The 18,407-nt window shown below is 32.6% G+C and overlaps 1 protein-coding gene across 10 annotated transcripts in view; it reads right to left on the reverse strand.

Moving 5' to 3' along the window:
• The window catches only part of LOC135800759 (potassium voltage-gated channel subfamily H member 6-like), a 56,587-nt gene that overhangs the window by 1,644 nt on the left and 36,536 nt on the right, over positions 1–18,407 (reverse strand). For 5 of the 10 annotated variants that reach the window (XM_065314115.1, XM_065314108.1, XM_065314087.1 and 2 more), the window contains 10 exons: positions 7,656–7,887; positions 5,437–5,618; positions 4,922–4,942; positions 4,293–4,447; positions 3,995–4,230; positions 2,564–3,397; positions 1,713–1,823; positions 1,143–1,211; positions 396–877; positions 195–331 (listed from right to left, as the gene is read on the reverse strand). In XM_065314115.1, coding sequence (XP_065170187.1) covers positions 195–331; positions 396–877; positions 1,143–1,211; positions 1,713–1,823; positions 2,564–3,397; positions 3,995–4,230; positions 4,293–4,447; positions 4,922–4,942; positions 5,437–5,618; positions 7,656–7,887 — 2,459 coding nt within the window. Of the gene's footprint in view, positions 1–194; positions 332–395; positions 878–1,142; positions 1,212–1,712; positions 1,824–2,563; positions 3,398–3,994; positions 4,231–4,292; positions 4,448–4,921; positions 4,943–5,436; positions 5,619–7,655; positions 7,888–8,740; positions 9,351–12,156; positions 12,611–16,797; positions 17,431–18,407 lie in introns of those variants that run through there. The other 5 variants (XM_065314128.1, XM_065314137.1, XM_065314143.1 and 2 more) reach the window with 5 other exon arrangements.

Consider the following 18,407-nt stretch of genomic DNA (forward strand, 5'->3'; position numbering starts at 1 on the left):
TACCATTAATTAAACCAAATATAATATATAAATTTTAAAGATTTAAATAATCTATATCATCAAATATTTAATTCCGAATACAACAATGTCTAATTTGTTGTTCTACCCCTAATACTTTTAAAGATATCAACAAAAAACAAAAACATTCAATATTTTAAAATTACCAGTAAGAATACGACGTTTCTAAGACCTACCTATGTAATGGTTGTGATTGTTGTGCGGTCTGTTGTTGCTGCGCCTTGGACGAGATCGGTTTCGGCTCGCTAACAGACCGCTGGAACGTAAAGCGCGTGCGCGTCGCATCTATCGTCACGTTCTCATAATCAGGCACCTACAAAACCCACACACACACAACATAACCTCAACCCTATAACCTCTAACTAATCTATGCATACCTCTAGTTTGTTACTATCCCTCGAAAAAGTCGACGCATCCCTCTGCTGCATATACCCGAGAATAGTGCGCACATCCTGCGCAAGGCCACGCTCCAACCCGTCCACTTTGCGCATGAGCGTCTCAAGCCGCCCATTCATCACATCATACTGCGCCCGGCTTAAAACCACAATGTCGCTGGAATGTGTATGCGCCTCATGCGCCCCACCACCGCCCAAACAACTCGTCACCATGACATAATCATCGCCCGATTGTGGTGCAATACCAGCGGTGAACATGATTGGCTCCCCTTGCGGTGGACTAGGACTGTTTGTGTAGTAACTAGTACTGCTCGACAAGGGCGCCGGATGTGTTGATGGCGGCGGCTGTGATGCGGCATGCGCTTGTTGGACGGGGGCGGGTGTTGGCTCGTGGTGGTACGCGCCGATCGACGACTGTCGGCGGATGGTTTTGATGCGATGTTGTGATGGCGGCGTTGATTGCGCTACAATTATCATCACAATCAAGACTAATTATTCTAAACATCAAGTTAACATTGAATACAACACTTAGAGTATAACATAACCTCAATTTTAGGGCTCTCCAAGCGCATGCAGCATAATCCTTACTTATGCAACTCAATACACACACGTAGAGTGTGTGTGTTTAGATATTTAATATGTACAACATTCAATTTGAGGTGAGTTTGGATATGATCTGGCGGCCATTTTGTTGAATTTTTTCTTGCGAACACAACACGTCTAACTTACCGATGAGCGGCTGATGCGTTTTGTGTAACCGTAAGTCTGGGATGCTGCGTTTGAGTTGTGAAAGCATGCCTAAACATAAGTTGGTTTCAATCATTTGTTTACGAAATGTTTTCAAATGTTTAAATTTTTCGATTTTTTTCGTCGTAAATCTGTCAAAAATCAAAAATCAAAAATTTTGTTTTTTTGCAGTTTTTTTTGTTATAATTATCTAATAAAGGCGTTAGCAATAATGAAATGTTTATTAATGATTTTTCAAGGACGTTTCAAGGGCGTTGTTCATGCCTGATTCGTAATTAGACAAGACTTAAGTTTAAGTAACTTCTACGGTAAGTATTTACACATGTCATGGTTCCACGCATGGTTCTCACATGTTGAGCAAAGGGTCTATCGGGGTCAAATCACAAGGGCATTAATTAAAAATTATCATCATCAAAGGGGTTGAGAGGTTATGAGAAGAATTAGAAAAGATTTACGTAGAATACTGCTACTAGATTTCAGTTAATTTAGGTAGCATACAGTTTGCATTTAAAAAGGTTTGTAGAATTGGGTTTACAGGGGGTAGAGACTTACCAGTTATGGAATTCAATGTAGTGGAGCGTCTTTTTTCTTCGCCAAAGTCTAGGTTTATAGGGGTGACGTCCTGACCGGCTTTTTCTGTTGAAAACTCTAGAATCCCATGTCCTGGAAATGATAAAATTATGTTAAAAAATATTGTAAACTTTGAGGGCTTATTAAATGTACAAAAACTTTGGTAACATCTTGTTACCATATATACATTTATTAAAAATTTAATAGTTAATCAAATTTTGTTAGTTTTGTTAACGTGTTACAAAAATTGCAAAAGCTATTAACAAAATAGTAACAAAAAGCAAGTTTAAAGTTCAAAATCTTTCTATATTTTTAAAAGTCTAATAAAAATAGCAAAATGTTGGTAACAACTGATTATTATACATCAATTTATTGGAAATTTAATAATCTATTATGTTCTGTTAAATTTGGAATGCTATCCATAAAATTGCAAAAGTTATAAAAGAAATACAAACAATAATAACTCAACACATTATTTTTCAGTACTGTTACTAAAGGGCGATTAAGTGTAGACAAATTTTAGTAACCGCAGGTTGCAATATGTCATTTTATTCGAAATTTAATAACCAATTGATTTGTTTTTGTTTTGTTATCGTATCAATGCAATATCAAAAGTTATTAACAAAATTCTCACAAAAAGAACAAATTTAAGCAAAAAAATTTCTTCTAACTTCAAATACCTATTAAATATAGAAGCATTTTGGTAACCACTAGTTACCATACGCCATTTTATTCAAAATGTAATAGTCAATAAGCACTGCTAAATTTTTTGCCCGTTACCAATAAACTATTTATGTAATACTGAATTTATCAAAAAGTAAAACTGTACTTACCGGATTCTGACTCCTCACTACATTGTGATTCCTGCCTGCCGCCATTAACAGAATTTCCCCGACTTGAATGCCCATTTGACCTTGTCTGGAAATTATTATTCCTCATAACATACGACGCCCTCTCCCTATCAGCCGAATTTGTCCTGGTGAAGAATCGCGCCTTAGGCACAACTCCCGCCTGCTCATCATCACGCAAATTGAACGTAATCTCCAAATTGTGCATAAAATGCGTATAGAACTCCGGATACAACTCCAACACATCCAACAAATCATCACGATGTATCTTATGCAGATCACAGTACGTCAACGCCCTCACATTACAACTAGATTTACCCAGTGTAAGACTCGCGCATGGATTCTCTCCAAAAATATCAAACTTTCCCAAAATAGCCATGACGATATCATCACGCAGGATTTCAATGGATCCTCGTGAGATGAAGTAGAGTGAAGTGATGACATCACCGCGATGGACAAGTGTATCACCCGGTGGTGCGTGAGTGGTTTTGAACTTGAGCGTGAGCGCACGCAGACAGCCTGGGCTGGCGCCGTCGAAGACGGAGCAGTTTTGTAGAAGGTTGCGGTTGAGATGGAGGCAGATGTCTGCTTGCAGGCATTCGGGGAAGCCTTTGAGCACGCTGTTCATGTCGATACCGTTGGTGTACGTCCATGCGTGCTGGAAGTATTCTTCGAGGCGTTGGCGTAGCGGGTTGGGGATTTGGTGGAAACGGATGAATTCGCGCACGCGCAGCATTTGCGTGTGATAGCGGGCTGTGCCAGAGTATAAGCGTTGAATTATGGCGGAAACGTTACCGAATATACTGGCGTACATTAGAGCTGAAAGAATATGAGAATAAAAATTAGTAAATAAGAAAAAAAAGTTTTGTAAGAAGAAAATTGTTGTTGGTTACTTTTGGTGTGGATTATATTGAGTTAAAATGTGGTAACCGTTGGTAACCATATATCGTTTTAATGAGAATTTAATGCTTTACTAATTTTAGTTATTTTTATTTTGGTTACCAAAATATTACTAAAGTTATTATGAAATAACTAAGAAAAATCAATTAAAAACGTTTATTTCTATAATTTGTGAGTTTTGGCTTTAATTTTAATATGAAAAAAAAGGACTAATAAACAAAATCAAAATGTTATTATATTTAGAGTTTAACTGAGTATAATTTAACGTTTATTTGGTGTTATTATCTCAATAAACTTTTAAGATATCGTAAAATTATTAAAAATTTCACATTTTTGTAATAAAAATATTTGTGTAACTTTTAACCTAAATTAAGTATATTAAAACTTAGGTTATCGCTGGTTACCATACATCATTTTATAGGGAATTTAACACCCTTTCATATTCTGGTTTTATTTTTCCGGTTACCATAAAACTACTCAAATTATACTCAAAAAACCATCAAAAATCATACTCACATCCAACTAGCATGACACAAATCGTGAATATCTTCTCCGAATCAGTGTTGGGTGCAACATTACCAAACCCAACACTCGTCAAAGAAGTAAAGGTAAAGTAGAGCGCTGTAATATATCTGCTTTTTATACTAGGACCTCCTGTATTATTCGCCATAAAGTACTGTTGTGTATCATTGGCTAAAATGTCCAACCAGCCAATTTTCAAAAATGGTCGCTGTGCATTACCAATTGCATACCTTCAACAAAAATAAATTAATAATCAACTTAAGTAAGTATTCTTTACTTAACGACCACTTACCATATACAAGCAAGCCAATGAGCAATCAGTGCAAACGTGGCCATCAACAATAACAAAACAGCAGCGCCATATTCAGAATACCGATCGATTTTTCTAGCCACGCGCACCAATCGCAGCAGACGAGCGGTTTTCAACAGGCCAATCAGCGTAGTAGTCTGAAAACAATTGTGTTAATTCTATTCCAAAAATATTTCAACGCAAATAAACCAAATAAACTGCACAGACATCACAATACTTTTGTGTTTATGTACAAAACGAAATAAAATGCATGCGAAAACAAAGTACAACCACGTCTGTCAAATCGTGTATTGTGGGTTGCATATAATATATATTATACAGACGTCGTTGTATAGAAATTCACAGTCGTGTCAAAAAACTAAATAAAGATGCAGAAATATCAAGCAGAGCGTAAAGCTTACAAGTGTTTTGAAAGCACACAGAAAGCACAGAGAAGCAAGAGTGAAAATTGGGCTGTCGTCATTTTTCAGTGTCGTGTAAATCAGTGCGATAGTATTAGTATTGCACAAAATCGTTTTTGCTTTGTTTTCTCTTTTTTTTTTGTTTATTTTGTGAGAGTTCGTCTTGCGTCGATGGCTGAATCGGCAGTGTTTGACTAAACTATCATCTACCTCGTCTTTGTCCAAGCCCAACTAGAGAAAAAGGAGAGAAAATAATAGTGAAAACACTTTTTCGACTTCTTTTTAAGGTTATGTCAACTTGTTGTGTGTGTCATGTCACTGTCATACATTTTACGGTTAAGTTGAAACATTTACACTATACACAGAGGAAATAACAGTTCATACAACATAAAATTTGCTTTTTTATTTTTTCCGGTTTGAAGCAAATTTTTAGTAAAAAGCAAATTTTTGTTGTTTTTTATTATGTATATCCATCTAGGTAATATAAACATTGATTTACGCTGTTTTTATTTTTACTTCCGGTTTTCCGGTTTGCAAATTTTTACATTTAAGAGGCTATTTCAAGTTCAAATTCAAAAGCTATGTTCAAAACATTAATTTTTAGATGTATTACTACGTTCCACAGTGATTTTAAGCCAGTATCTAGTATCAGTAATCTATTTTATAGTGTATAATGTAGATTATTATTTTTCCGGGTTCTGGGGTTTTATTTTAGTATTACTTACCTCGTCCGTATCGCTGCTGTAGATTAGCAGGTCAAAGGGGATGGCAGCGACCAAGTCGATGAGGAACCATCCCTTGAGGTAATGGACGGCGATTCGCACCGGATGTGAGACGACTTCGTCGGTGCCGCTCACGTATGTCGTACGGAAATTGATCAGTATGTCCACGATAAATGTTACATCCACTAAAAAAGTAAAATAAATTTAATACAAGACATTTCCAGTTATTTTGGTATTTTTAATGTAATTTCCGGTTTGTGAATTTATTTTCAAAGTTAAATATCTTCGGTAATAATTGTCGGATTTTGATGAAATAAAAAGTATTTTATTAAGGATTAATTGATCTTTTAGATGCATTATAATTGTTTTTAAAATATAGTGTGTAAATATGGTTAAACATTGTTTAAACAATTTTTTTTAAGTTTTGACTTTAAATAAAAATATCTCCATTTTGAATTATCTGATTTTGTTCAAACAAAAACCATTTTATAAAGAATTTCATCAGTTTTCCAGTACATTTTAAATAATTTTATTATCTGGTAAATTGAATATTCTACAAGCAAAAAACTAACGGAAATCACAATTTATGAAAATTTATGTTTCCAGATTGAACTGTAAGTGAGCTGATAATATCAGGATGCTTTCCCTAAGCATGTGCAAATTGAACGAGCGTAATTTGGCACGCTGCCAACTCACAACTCGACCCGCCTCCGACCATGTTTTTCCTGCCTCAGCTGAATCAGCATATCCGCAGTTACAACTCAACTCTACCTCTTTCTACATCTGTGTGCGTATATTGAAACACAGTCATAAGTTAAAAGGATAGAAGCGCGAGGAAACATGGCAAAACACGGAAAAGTGAATGAAAGCCTCGCGGAGAGCGGGAGAAAGATGAAGTCGTTATGTCCGCGCCGTTTCCGGCCGGATGAGCGCGAATAATCGTGCCGAGTGCGAACGAAGTGGGCGCATAAATTCATAACTCGACAGCTCGCGACAGAAGAGACTGTCGCATTTGCATTTGGTAAATATTTATGTTTTTGAAACTCAACTTATGACGACCGAGAGGATACATGTTTATGTTTGATATATAAACACATATGATGTTTGTCACCTGAGAAAACAACATATTAGACTTCAAAGAGTAATGAATTATTAAAAATCTATCAATAAAGTTATTATTTTTAAGTGCAAAATAAGAAAAAATAGGAAAAAATCTAAAATTTTTATAAAAATCGAAAATTTAAAAGTTTGGAATGTAATAACTTATTAAAAACTTTAAATAAACTTTTAACAACTGTATAAGTTACAAATAATTTATGATTCTTAAAAGGAAAGTTTTGTAGCAAAAGAATAAAATAATATCCTTTGAATTATTAAAAACTTTTCAACTTTTCAAGTTTTTTTAAGTAAAAAAATCACTTAAAGTTCAAAGTATAATAACTCATTGGAAACTTTGAATAAACTTATAATTTTTTGTATTGTTGAAGAGAATTTTAAGGGCTTCAAGATAATGTTTTTCCACAAATGTTATTAATTATATAAATTGAATTATTCATGAATTTATCAAAAATTTCAAAATATAAGACGGATGAAATTAATACTCAACTTTTTAAACCTTCATAACTCAAAAATTATTTTATAAAATTTTTTTGTTTTATTCATAGCAATGACAACTTAATTAGGCATTTAATGATGTAATTACCTTGGTATTTTTGTATTTATTTATAATTAATTTTTACAGAAAAGAAAAATTCAAATTTAAACTTGAATTCTTGTCAAGTTCCAAGTTTAACATCTGTTAATTAATACTTCAATTAAAACTTTTATAAACTTGTTATACCTGTTTTATAGAAAATTTAATTTCCTATAAACTGACGTTTTCTTTTCTAAAATATCTTTGAAAACAACGACAATATCACTAAAATAACACAAAAAAACAGGATTGACATTAAATTGCATTCCCAATAAAAATAAAAATAAAAATAAAATAAAAATCAAAACAATTTCCAAGTAAACAACCAGCGTATTGCCAACTTCGTACGAAGTCAAAGTGATATCACAAATGTAATCCACGGAAACCTACTTGGGAAATCGATGGTAACTAGTTTTCCGCTCCACTTTGTCGCGAAACATCGAAAAACAAATGTGAAAAAGACAAGTGTGGAAGATGTGAGTTTAAGAAGTGGATTTCTTGGATCTCATGTGGATCTTGGGGAAATTACCTATCAGATCGATGAGTTCGAACGGATCCTCGCCGTAGGCCTTGTTGCTCTTGGCGACAAAGTCCTGAAAGGCGGCTGTGTACGGCGTGAAGATGGCCGTGTACATTACCAGCAGCAGGATGAGCCAGTCCCAGGCGGCCTTGAAAGGCGAATAGTGCAGTATCGTGAAGCTGTGTATCGACGGCGTCTGCAGTTTGTACTCCGGGAGGACATCAGCGCCCAAGTTGAGGACCTTCAACATGTTACAAATAAATTAGTCAAAGGATAATTAAGATTTTTTACGAAAAACATCAATTGAATAAATATTTGAGTAATTGTAAAGAAGTTCTGTTTTTAAATTGAGATTAAGCTGTGAATTTATAATGTTTATGTAGTTTTGATAGAATATTATTATGTAGATTTTAATTGGCTTTGTAATGATGTAGTTTTTATCAAATTAGGTTAATTTTTACGGATTTTATAAAAGAATTTGTAAACAAAATCATTTTTCTAAATTTTTTATATTGTGATTTTGTTTTCTTAACTTTAATTAAAAATTACTAATTGAATTCATATAACTTGCTTACAAATTTATACTCTCGTAAATGTAGAATTTAATAAGCTTAATAATGACGAGATTTTTATGTAATTATCATAATATTTGCGGTTTTTACAAAGAAATTTATAAACAAAATCATTTTTGATTGATTCCACATAATTTTCACATTTTTCATAAACTTCAAATTAAAATAACTAATAGAATTCTTAATATTACTTAATACCTTTTTATCACTGCATATGTAAAATTTAATTATCTTTCAAACTGTTTTATTTTTATTAATTTTGGCCAATATTTAAAAATGTTATAAACAATTTTATAAGAAAAAACGTTTTTCAAAAAAATTGTAAATAATTGATACTTCATTTTTAAAGACAAATAACTCATTAAATTTTTATATTAAAACTCCCATATAATAACAAATTTATAAACAATTTAATTTCCTATCATATTAAATCAAAACAATAAAAAAATTTTAATAACTTTTTGAGTTATACAACATCAAGTATAAAAAACACTTAAAACATCGAATTTAAATACAAATTACATCTGAAGTAACTTTTCCAATATTATCAAAATCCTTGGAGGCAGTCATGGCGCCCGTCTGTGGAATGCCGTTACACCCTTGTTCAATTTTAACAACGCTCTTCCTTGAATCTTTAAATCCAGTACCCCTGATCCTGACACTGGACCACTTCGCCTGTAAATTCCTTAAATTCGCCGCTGATTCGTTCCGAGCGTTCTTCAACGAACTCCCCACCGATCGACTCTTCTCAATCGGAGGCGGGGGCGGCGTGGTGGCGGTCGAAATAGCACAACCTGCACTTGTTCTATGCGTTTGTGAATTATTCTGTTGTAGATTATGTTGATGACTTGCACGTCGTGGGGGCGGCCGATCACTACCACCCCCGGCACTTATACCACCCCCAGATGGTTTTTCTTTGTGTGTGTCTGCAAGTGCGGTTTTTCTAGGTAGTAAAAGAGGTGCGTCTTCGTTGTCGTGCAACGAGCCAGGACTGGCTCCGTGATTTGAGGGTTTCAGCATTGTCTAAGACTACTCCGTCAAGGATAATAATGAAATCGTCCTTCTTTCTATCCCGCGACATTTAATTTACGTTTTGAGTTTGAATGACTTCCTTCATTATGTATTTATACGTCTGCAAAATTAAAATTAATGTTTTTGTAGGAATTTTTTGTGTTTTTGTTGACAAGTCCTTGAATTCTTAGTATTTTGTTTTGAAAATATATTAATTAATGGAAAACCGTATGATATATGTAAATTGGACGAATCTTAAATTAGTCCTTATTCTGTCTACATCCTTTTAAAATTAAAAGGAGAATTAATGAATTTTGTATTAAAATCCAACAAAAACGTGACACAAATTTAACCTGTGATTTTGATAGAGGATAACTCACAGGATATTAAAGACACGCAAAAATTATTTAAACAAAATTTGTAGAAAATTTAATTGTTTATAATATGGAGAAGAAAGTAATGTTGATTAAAGACATGTGCAATAGCTATTGTTTAAAATATAAACAAAAACATTTTATATATTGTGTGATTTAAGAAATTTTGAAATGTAGTTTTATTGTTTAATAAAACGATGAACTATATTGTTATAAGTAATGTTTATATACTCAAATAAAAGATAATTTAATAATCTTTCATGTGACCATTCAATAATGCAATTATCTTTAAAAATAGTCAAGTTATTAATAAAAATGTAAACAAAATGCTTTCAGAGTTACAAAAATAAATGTTTAACTTTATCCTTTAATAACTAAATAAATAATTAATATATTTTATATTTATAAACTGATTTTAATGTAAAATTTAATACTCTATAAAACACAATTTATTTCATTTTACTAAATTAATTATTTCCAGATTAATCTTCAAATAATCACTCAAAAACAAATTACTAATTCGTTTATTACTGATTATTCCCAACTTCGACAACAAATTTCCCCCATAAACTTCGATTGCAATTAAACTTGTTTAATTTATCACGACCCAGAATTTAAAGAGTTATCGCATGCTCAGCTTCTATCGGAAATATTTCAAGCCGTCGCGGCGTTGCAGCGCAAAGTGTTTGCAAAATCAATATTGGTCTAGCTTCGGAGCGCAACTAATCTAATGAAAATACAAACAAATGTTTCAGGTTTCATACGCCACCAACAATAGACCAGCGAAATAAACAAATTTAATAATAAGGTTGTTTGCGTGGAATTTAATTAGTAACCGGCTAATAAACACGTTATTTGCATGGATTTATACGGGAGTGAAGTATTCATTAAAATTTAATTGAAAGCATCATGTTGCAGGTGTAGTAATTTCGTGATGAGCAGTATTTGTTAATTTGAAGTTAAATAACAGCTAAAGTTTTAATTATTTGGCATGCGGATTTATTTTATTATTACGAATTTTATGTGGGAGGATAAATATGTTAACTGAGGGCAATTTGGATTTAACTGTAAAAAGTTAGTTGCGAAAATAATTGTTTTTTTGTTATTTTTGATTTTAAAGGTAATTGGTTAGTGAATAAAATAGTGTATATTTATTTTTATATATTTGGAGGTATTATGAGCTTTTATATTTATAAAATAAAATTTTTTACACAGAAAAAATTTCAAGAAAAATGATTTTAAAAAATTGTGAAAGAAATTTTTATGAAAATTTATGTTTAACGTCATAATTACGCAATTTATTAATGTTTTTATTAACATTTTTAATAAATACGTTAATTATTAATTTATTCAACATATAAGCAATTAATAAAAAATTTAAAATTTTGATTTTTTTAAAAGAAAATTTGTAAAAATTGAAAAGTAAATTTTTCTGTCAACTTTGTTAACAATTAAAACATATTTTAAGCAACATTTTTATAATTTTCTAACATGTATGTTATAGAGAATTTAATAATCTATAAAATGAGCTATTTATGAAGTACTTACGTCAATTTGTGCAAAAGTTACAAGCAAAAATATAAACAAAAACACTTTTCCAATCTTGGTGATTTAAAAATACCTAATTTTTATTCTATGATTAAAATATATTTACGGCAAGATTTTTATAATGTTTAAATTTTAATATGGTAAAGAATTTAATAACCTATTAAACGAGCTACTTCTGATCAATTTTGATCAATTAATTCAAAAGTTACAAGGAAAAATATCAACAAAAATACTTTTCTAATTTTTGTAATTTAAATACACTTCGATTTTTATTCTACTCGTATCCATAGAAACGGAAAATGTTTAAGGAAAATCTTACAATTGTGACTTGCAGAATAGCAAACGCACAGGTCCTTAAATCTCTGACTCACAACACAAGTGACATGAAGAGTACAAGTTAAAAAGCAAAAAAAAGAAAAAGAAAAAAAAAAAAAAAGAAAAACTGAAGGACCTTTCAGGTCATGATTTTTTCCCAGGATGCAACGATACCAAGACGCGTGACTCCACAAGCATCCCAACGATTAACAAAAAAAAAAACTAAAACCTAACATCTAGTAGGTTCACTCCGCGAGAAAAAAGCAATCCTTATACCAGAGGCCTGTATCCGTAAAACACGAATGCGAATGCGAATGCGAACCAGCGAGCGCCGATCGATCCCGACTCCCGAGTCCTGGCGAGGCGTGAGACGTGCGCGCCGAAGGACTCAGACACGTCCTGCCCGGCTAAACTCGCACGCCGCTTCGTCGCGCCAGCCCATGCACATTCAATCACATTCACACTCGTCACATTATCATTACTAAAGCGGAAGCGTCCGCAATGGCAGGACCTATCACGCGTGTGTGCATTGTTGCACATGTCCTGATAAACTCGGTCACGCTGTCGTTAATTATTTGAGAATTTCGATCCACGTATACAGTGTGTGTGTGTAAAATATTCAAACATTTTTTCCCTACGGTAGAAAGAATTCAAGGACTTGTCCCGTAAATAAAACATATTATTAATTACCTAGATTGTTGTTGGGTGTGTTGAGTTTTGTTTTATGCTTCCCACAGGACAATTGATTAAAAATTTGTACAACTCCTGCGGGATAACGGCCGAAATGTTACCTGGACTTAATTAATAATATATTTTCCGGTTTTCCGGTTTGTAAAATAATCACTATTATCACAAAAATAAGTCGGTATCACATCACACTTGTTGTACGCTTCTAAAAATATCCTTTTGTTGCACTTCCGGTTTCCTTACAAAGGATATACTCATTAATACTATACGTGAATACACTTTATGTTAATCTAAGTATAAAAATAAATTTGTTTATGATTTTTTATCATTGATTTGTTGTCCTTTATCCTTGATTGTCCTTAAAATGTGCTTAGAAAATGTTTAAAATCACTTGTAAAATTTCTGCGAGCGGGAGAGGCGGGCGTTGCGCGTGTGAAACGTCGCGCGCGGCGAACGGATGATGGCGCACTGGCAGGACGCTGGCAGGATCAGGAGCAGGAGCAGAAACGTCGGCGGCGAGGATGCGCTCTCGGCCGGGGTGAACACACCGCCATACATAGTTGCCCCCCCACGCCGCAATGAGCAAGCGAGCACTAGTGCGCTATTGAAAGGACGAAAAGGATAATGTTGGCAAATGGTGAATGCTAAATGAACTGGGTGTGTTGGCGAAAACGAGACCGGTATTAAAATTATTATTAACGGCTTAAAAGGGACAAGGATGAACGCGGAAAAACGCGCATTAAAGCGGTTTTACACTTGTGGTATTTTTTGCTGGGTGCGGATGTAATTTGCGATGGCTATTGAAATTTGAGTAGTATGACTCTTTTTAGTTTTTTACGCGGTGTAGAATGCAAAAATGTGATATTTAATGGAGGTTTGCTGACTTTTATTGCTTTTTCCTTTGTTAATTACTGTGGCTTTTAGGTATTGTGATGAAGTTATACCTTGTTCAAGTCCTGATAAAATTATCTAACACATAATTGAACTTATAATTTTACAACGGTCTTTGTTTAATATTTACAGGGTGTTAAAGTTGAAAATTATTTTAAAAAGATTTTTAAATTTTTTGATTTTATTTAGTTTTTGTTTAATATCTTTTGTACTATTCATGGGAAATTAATAAATTTAATTTTATTGGAAAGCCAATCAAATTCTCTGTAATAATATGCAATAACATTATTAAAATATGTTTTATTGATAATTGGAATTTAAGGTTTAATTTATATTATATTATTCGCTTTTGTTTTCATCGGTATTTCAGTAATAAATTACAGTCATATTCATAACTCAATTTTTTGTTTCCAAGAATTTAATCAAATACCATTAAATAATCTTCTCTTTTCGATGCAGGCTATCCTGAGGGAATTATTCAACTTTTAATGGAATAAACCGCATGAAATAGAGTAAGGAATGAATAAATTTCTCGGAAAACATCTAACAAATTATAGAGATGTAATAAATGTAAACAAAATTATTTATAATGAAAAATTTGATTAATTTTCATGAAATAATATCTATAACGCTATTTTCAAACGCTAATTAAAGCAATTTGTTTACTTTTTACAGGATGGTAAAATTAAAAATACAAGCCTAAAAAGCTATGGTATTATTATTATTCATATTAAAATGAATATTCTAATAGAATATTCTAATATTTGTAAATAATTAGAAACAAAGTTCCAATTATTACTCTCCCTTACGTAAAACTATTGCTTTTAAATATTTGTAAATATTATTTTTTTACTTCCACCTTTAAAACGCCAGTTTTTCAACGGTTTTGAGATACAAAAAGTGCTACTTTAAACACGGATGGTTATGGCCATAGGTAAAGTATTTATAATCATTCTTGTGCATAAAACTCCCGTTTAGCCACTTGATACTTAATATACTATTATAAAAAATGTAATTATTTTTGCCAAATTATAAAATTATGTTAATTTTTGACCCATAATTTATTGTTAAAATATAGCTTTTGCCAAGAAATGAAGAATAGGTTCACAAAATTAAGTAATATTTTTAATTAGCAAGGAAAAAACTAACAAACGTATTAATTGCAGTGACATAATTTAATTGCAATGACAAGGTGATGTAATTTCCTGAAATAATAACGTTTAAGAATACAGTGTACACTTTTTACGACGACGTTCAAGAGAACAAGCATTTTTATCATGTTATAACGAGGTGTCATTACATAAAGAAATAAAGATAAGGAAATACTTGGATTTTATGTAAACCGTTATCTGTTAAATTTTTTGTAACTCAATTTCTGTAATAAAAATTTAGATGAAGTTTAATTTTTAAAATTCGTAAATATTGGTAATTTTTAATTTAAAACTAAAAAAAGAATCCCTATTAATATTATAAATACGAAAGTCCTGATGTTTGTTACACTTTCACGCAAAAACTACTTAACCGATTATCATGAAAATTTGTACACATATTCTTAGTGGTCCCCGAATGGTTATAGGCTACTTTTTATTTAATAAAAAAAATTATTTTTTAAATAAAATAAAGAAATTGTTTTGCCAATAATACCTCTGCATCTGGCTATTTGACTACTTTAACGCCATCTAGCATTCCAGCAATGAAGCTCAAACCTAAGTACTATAGTACCATCACACTGTATTATCACACTGTATTACCGACAGCTACGTCAACATCAAATCCAATTGACTACACTTTGGAGACTGTACACTATACTTCCATAGACAATACTTTCCGCCATTTTAAACTTCCCGCCATTCTACTTCATTGTTACTTCTTCTGTGACTACAGACGCGTACGGAAGCAACTTCATTATTTTAGATATTCGCGAGCGAAGCCGTGGGTTAAAGCTAGTCTTGTATAAAGTACAGTATTATATCATTGTATAATATTGTAGAATTAATATTGTATTAAAGTACGTCATTAAAATGTACGTTGCTGCTTGTTTTCAGTACTAATAATGCAACTCAATACGTTGCATAAAACATTAAGCGCATTAGTAATCATTAAAAAATTGCTAATAGAAAATATTTTCTTTTCTTTGCAAAATACGTAATCCATTGTTACAATAATATACATTTATTATATTATATCATCAGTAACTTCAAATGCCCTCAAGGCAAAACATGTACTTTATTCTATTACATAAAAAATAAATATATATATTATAAAAATTATTTTGCAGGAAAACTACTGACTATAAAATAAATCGTTGTCCATTGTATATCTTTAGACATTAAGCACCATACTAACTGACAAGATAATGAGAAAAATAATAATCTTTCAACGTTCAAAGTTAACTCTTGTCGCTGCACATGCAAAAAACTAATACACTCTACTCATTATCCGTTGATTATACAACGTTAATAACACTTGACTATGTGAATTAAAAAAACAACAAAACAAAACAAAACATACGTATGTTCATAATATGCATTGGAATCAAAAACATAATACAGATAAAAGCTCAAATGAACTTCATTGTCATTGCGCTGACCTCTATGTCATTCTTACTACAGATAAAAATAAACTTTCCATTTTGTACATATCAACAATCCGTATGTTTTCAAAATCTTATTCTACCGGGGTTTTAATGGTCATGTTATTCCGGGCGAGACATGAAAGTCTTAACTTTGATATAACTCGTTATTGCTTTTTATAATTTTTTGCTTTTTCGTCTTTCCCGTCTTTTCCTTGTTACATCTGCTATCATAAATCATGTCATCATGTCTAACTTGCTACCTTATTTTTACCTCAACTTTACCTTAATTTTATATTTATGGAAAAACAAAGTTTTTATATTTTTGCAACAATCAATTATCAAATATTTTTTAACTTGATTTTTGATGCAAGACACGTTGTAGAAAAATAACAGTCTAAAGTGTGGCAAATGATTCCAAAGATAAACTAATCCCAGCACGACGGAAACGAGCAGCAGGTTGCGGTGGAGGCGCCGGGCATTGACAAATCGATAGCACCACGTGTATTTGCGCACGCGTCATGAATCGTCACGTGGCATGAATCAACATAGTAATTTGAAGTTTTGAAGTTTGAAGTTTTTGTTTTTAAAAAAATTAAAATAAAGAAAAACAAATAAAAAAAATTGAAAAATAGGGAAATGAGGTGAGTAAATTTAGGGGAAAGTAAGAGAAGTGTTTAGTAGTGTAAGAAAAATGTCTGGAAATATAAGAAAAAGAAGAAAAAAAGAAATAAGAAAGAAGGAGAAGAAAAATCAAAAAAAAAAAAACTAAAGAAAAGTAAATTTAGAAGAAACTAAAGATTATAATTTGGGGAAAAATGATGGGGAAGATTTGAAGTAGAAAAAAATTGAGGAAAAAAAGAGAAAATGGTAAGAAAAGAAGAAAAATGAGAAATATAGATGGAAAAGTAAGAAAAAGTAAAAAAAATTGCCAAAAAACGATGAAAAATAAATAAATAGCAAGAAAATACAAAGAAAACAACATTTAGAGGTTAGAAATCAACCAATACCTCAATAATCAATTAACCTAACCTCTTAAATATCAAACAAAACCTTTTTATCAATTTCCACATCAATTTCATCACTTTCTATTGCTTTTCACAATAAATCTCCCACAACACACATCTTATACTCTCACATAACCTCAAACACATAACCAATAACAACTCCTACTCCTTTACCTCCCGAAATTTGGTCTCCGCAAGTTCCTCCTCCAGCTTAATCTGCTGCTGTTGTTGAAACTCATACTCCAGCTCACTGCGCACCTCATCCAAATCCAAGCCATTAACCTTCTCGTACTCATACTGAAAATCATCCCCGGGCAGACACTTCCTGGTGGCCGGCGTCGTGGCATTCGCAGTGGGGGGCGCTGGCAGCGATACGCCCGAGTTGTTCGACTTGCACGAGTGCCGGCGCGCCGCATCGTTCGACTCGTAATTGGGCCGCTCGCCGCCGCCAGCCACCAGCCCGCTCCACACGCCGTACCCGCTGCCACCCCCAACGGCGGCGCCGTTGCGGCTCTTCGAGCGCGACCTCGAGCGCGATCTCGTCAGACTCAATCGGCCGCGCTTCCGCTGTCGCTTCATCAACTTTCCCTGCTTGCGATTCACGTCGTTCTCCACTTGATTCAAGAGTGTCTCCACTACCAGCAAATTTTCCTCATCAAACATTTTTTAATATCTTACACACAATAAGTTTATATTTATTTTTAGTTTTACGCGCACACATAGATGGCGCTGATAGTTTTAAACACTACCGGAATATATCCTAACCTCACTTTTTGACACTTTTTTAAAACTTTGAGTGAATCAGTGATGAAAACTTAAATTTTGTTTAATTTTAATTTCCGAACAATGAGTACGCTTTGTGCGCGTTGAGCGCAATGAGCTGGCGGCGTATGACGCGGAGCGATCAATTCTTTTGCCGCCACCGCCGCCGCCGTCGCCGCCGGCTTGCCGCGATCGTTTGCTGCGGCAGCCGAACCACGAACCGCGGCCACCGAGCCGCCCCCTATTCGCATTGTGATTGTTACTATTTTACTATGCATGTAAGTGCCACATACACGCAAGTACATAACAAATACCACTATATATTCATGTATGGACGTCGTGTCGGGTTACACGTCTATTATTATTATTATTATTATTGTAGTTGGGTATTTCGTGGAATTGCTACAATGGTGTTACTGGGGTGCATTCGTAATTCATTACGATTTATGTTTGACGCCGATTCGGTCATCGGTGGAGTCATAGACGATTTGTCATGTTGAACACGTGACAGTTTAGAGAGATTTATATCTATTGGTTTGTTTGATGTGTTGGTTTGGAAGATATTTATATAGACAATAAAAGTAGATTTTGTTTATGTTGTTGTATATTATTATTTTTTTGTAGGAAATTTTAAGTTTTTGAGAAAAGCGTGAAAAATTATTTATATTAATTGTTAACGGATTACTTTAATGTTTTTTTATGTTTTTCACTGGAAAACTGTGCAAAATAATAATTTCTGAATATTTTATAACTGAACAATGAAAATAATTATATTTTATTTACGGAAAACAAAAAAATATTAAAAAATTAAATTTTTATGTTTTTTTTTTCTAAAAATCTTTTTTTTTTTCTATTTTAAATAATTTGAACTGAATTATAATTGAATTAATTTAAGCAAAAAAATATTTTTGATATTTTTTTGACTTTACGACTGAATGAATCATTGAGATAATGGATATTTCCTATAGAAAATATTGACTTTTAATTAAAGTCTGAATGATTAAGTAAATATATCTTTCAAT

This window comes from Atheta coriaria, unplaced genomic scaffold (assembly GCF_025399875.1).
Source record: "Atheta coriaria isolate IRGN ID8LTWV9N9 unplaced genomic scaffold, Caltech_Dcor_3.1 hic_scaffold_2_pilon, whole genome shotgun sequence".
Classification (NCBI taxonomy): domain Eukaryota; kingdom Metazoa; phylum Arthropoda; class Insecta; order Coleoptera; family Staphylinidae; genus Dalotia; species Dalotia coriaria.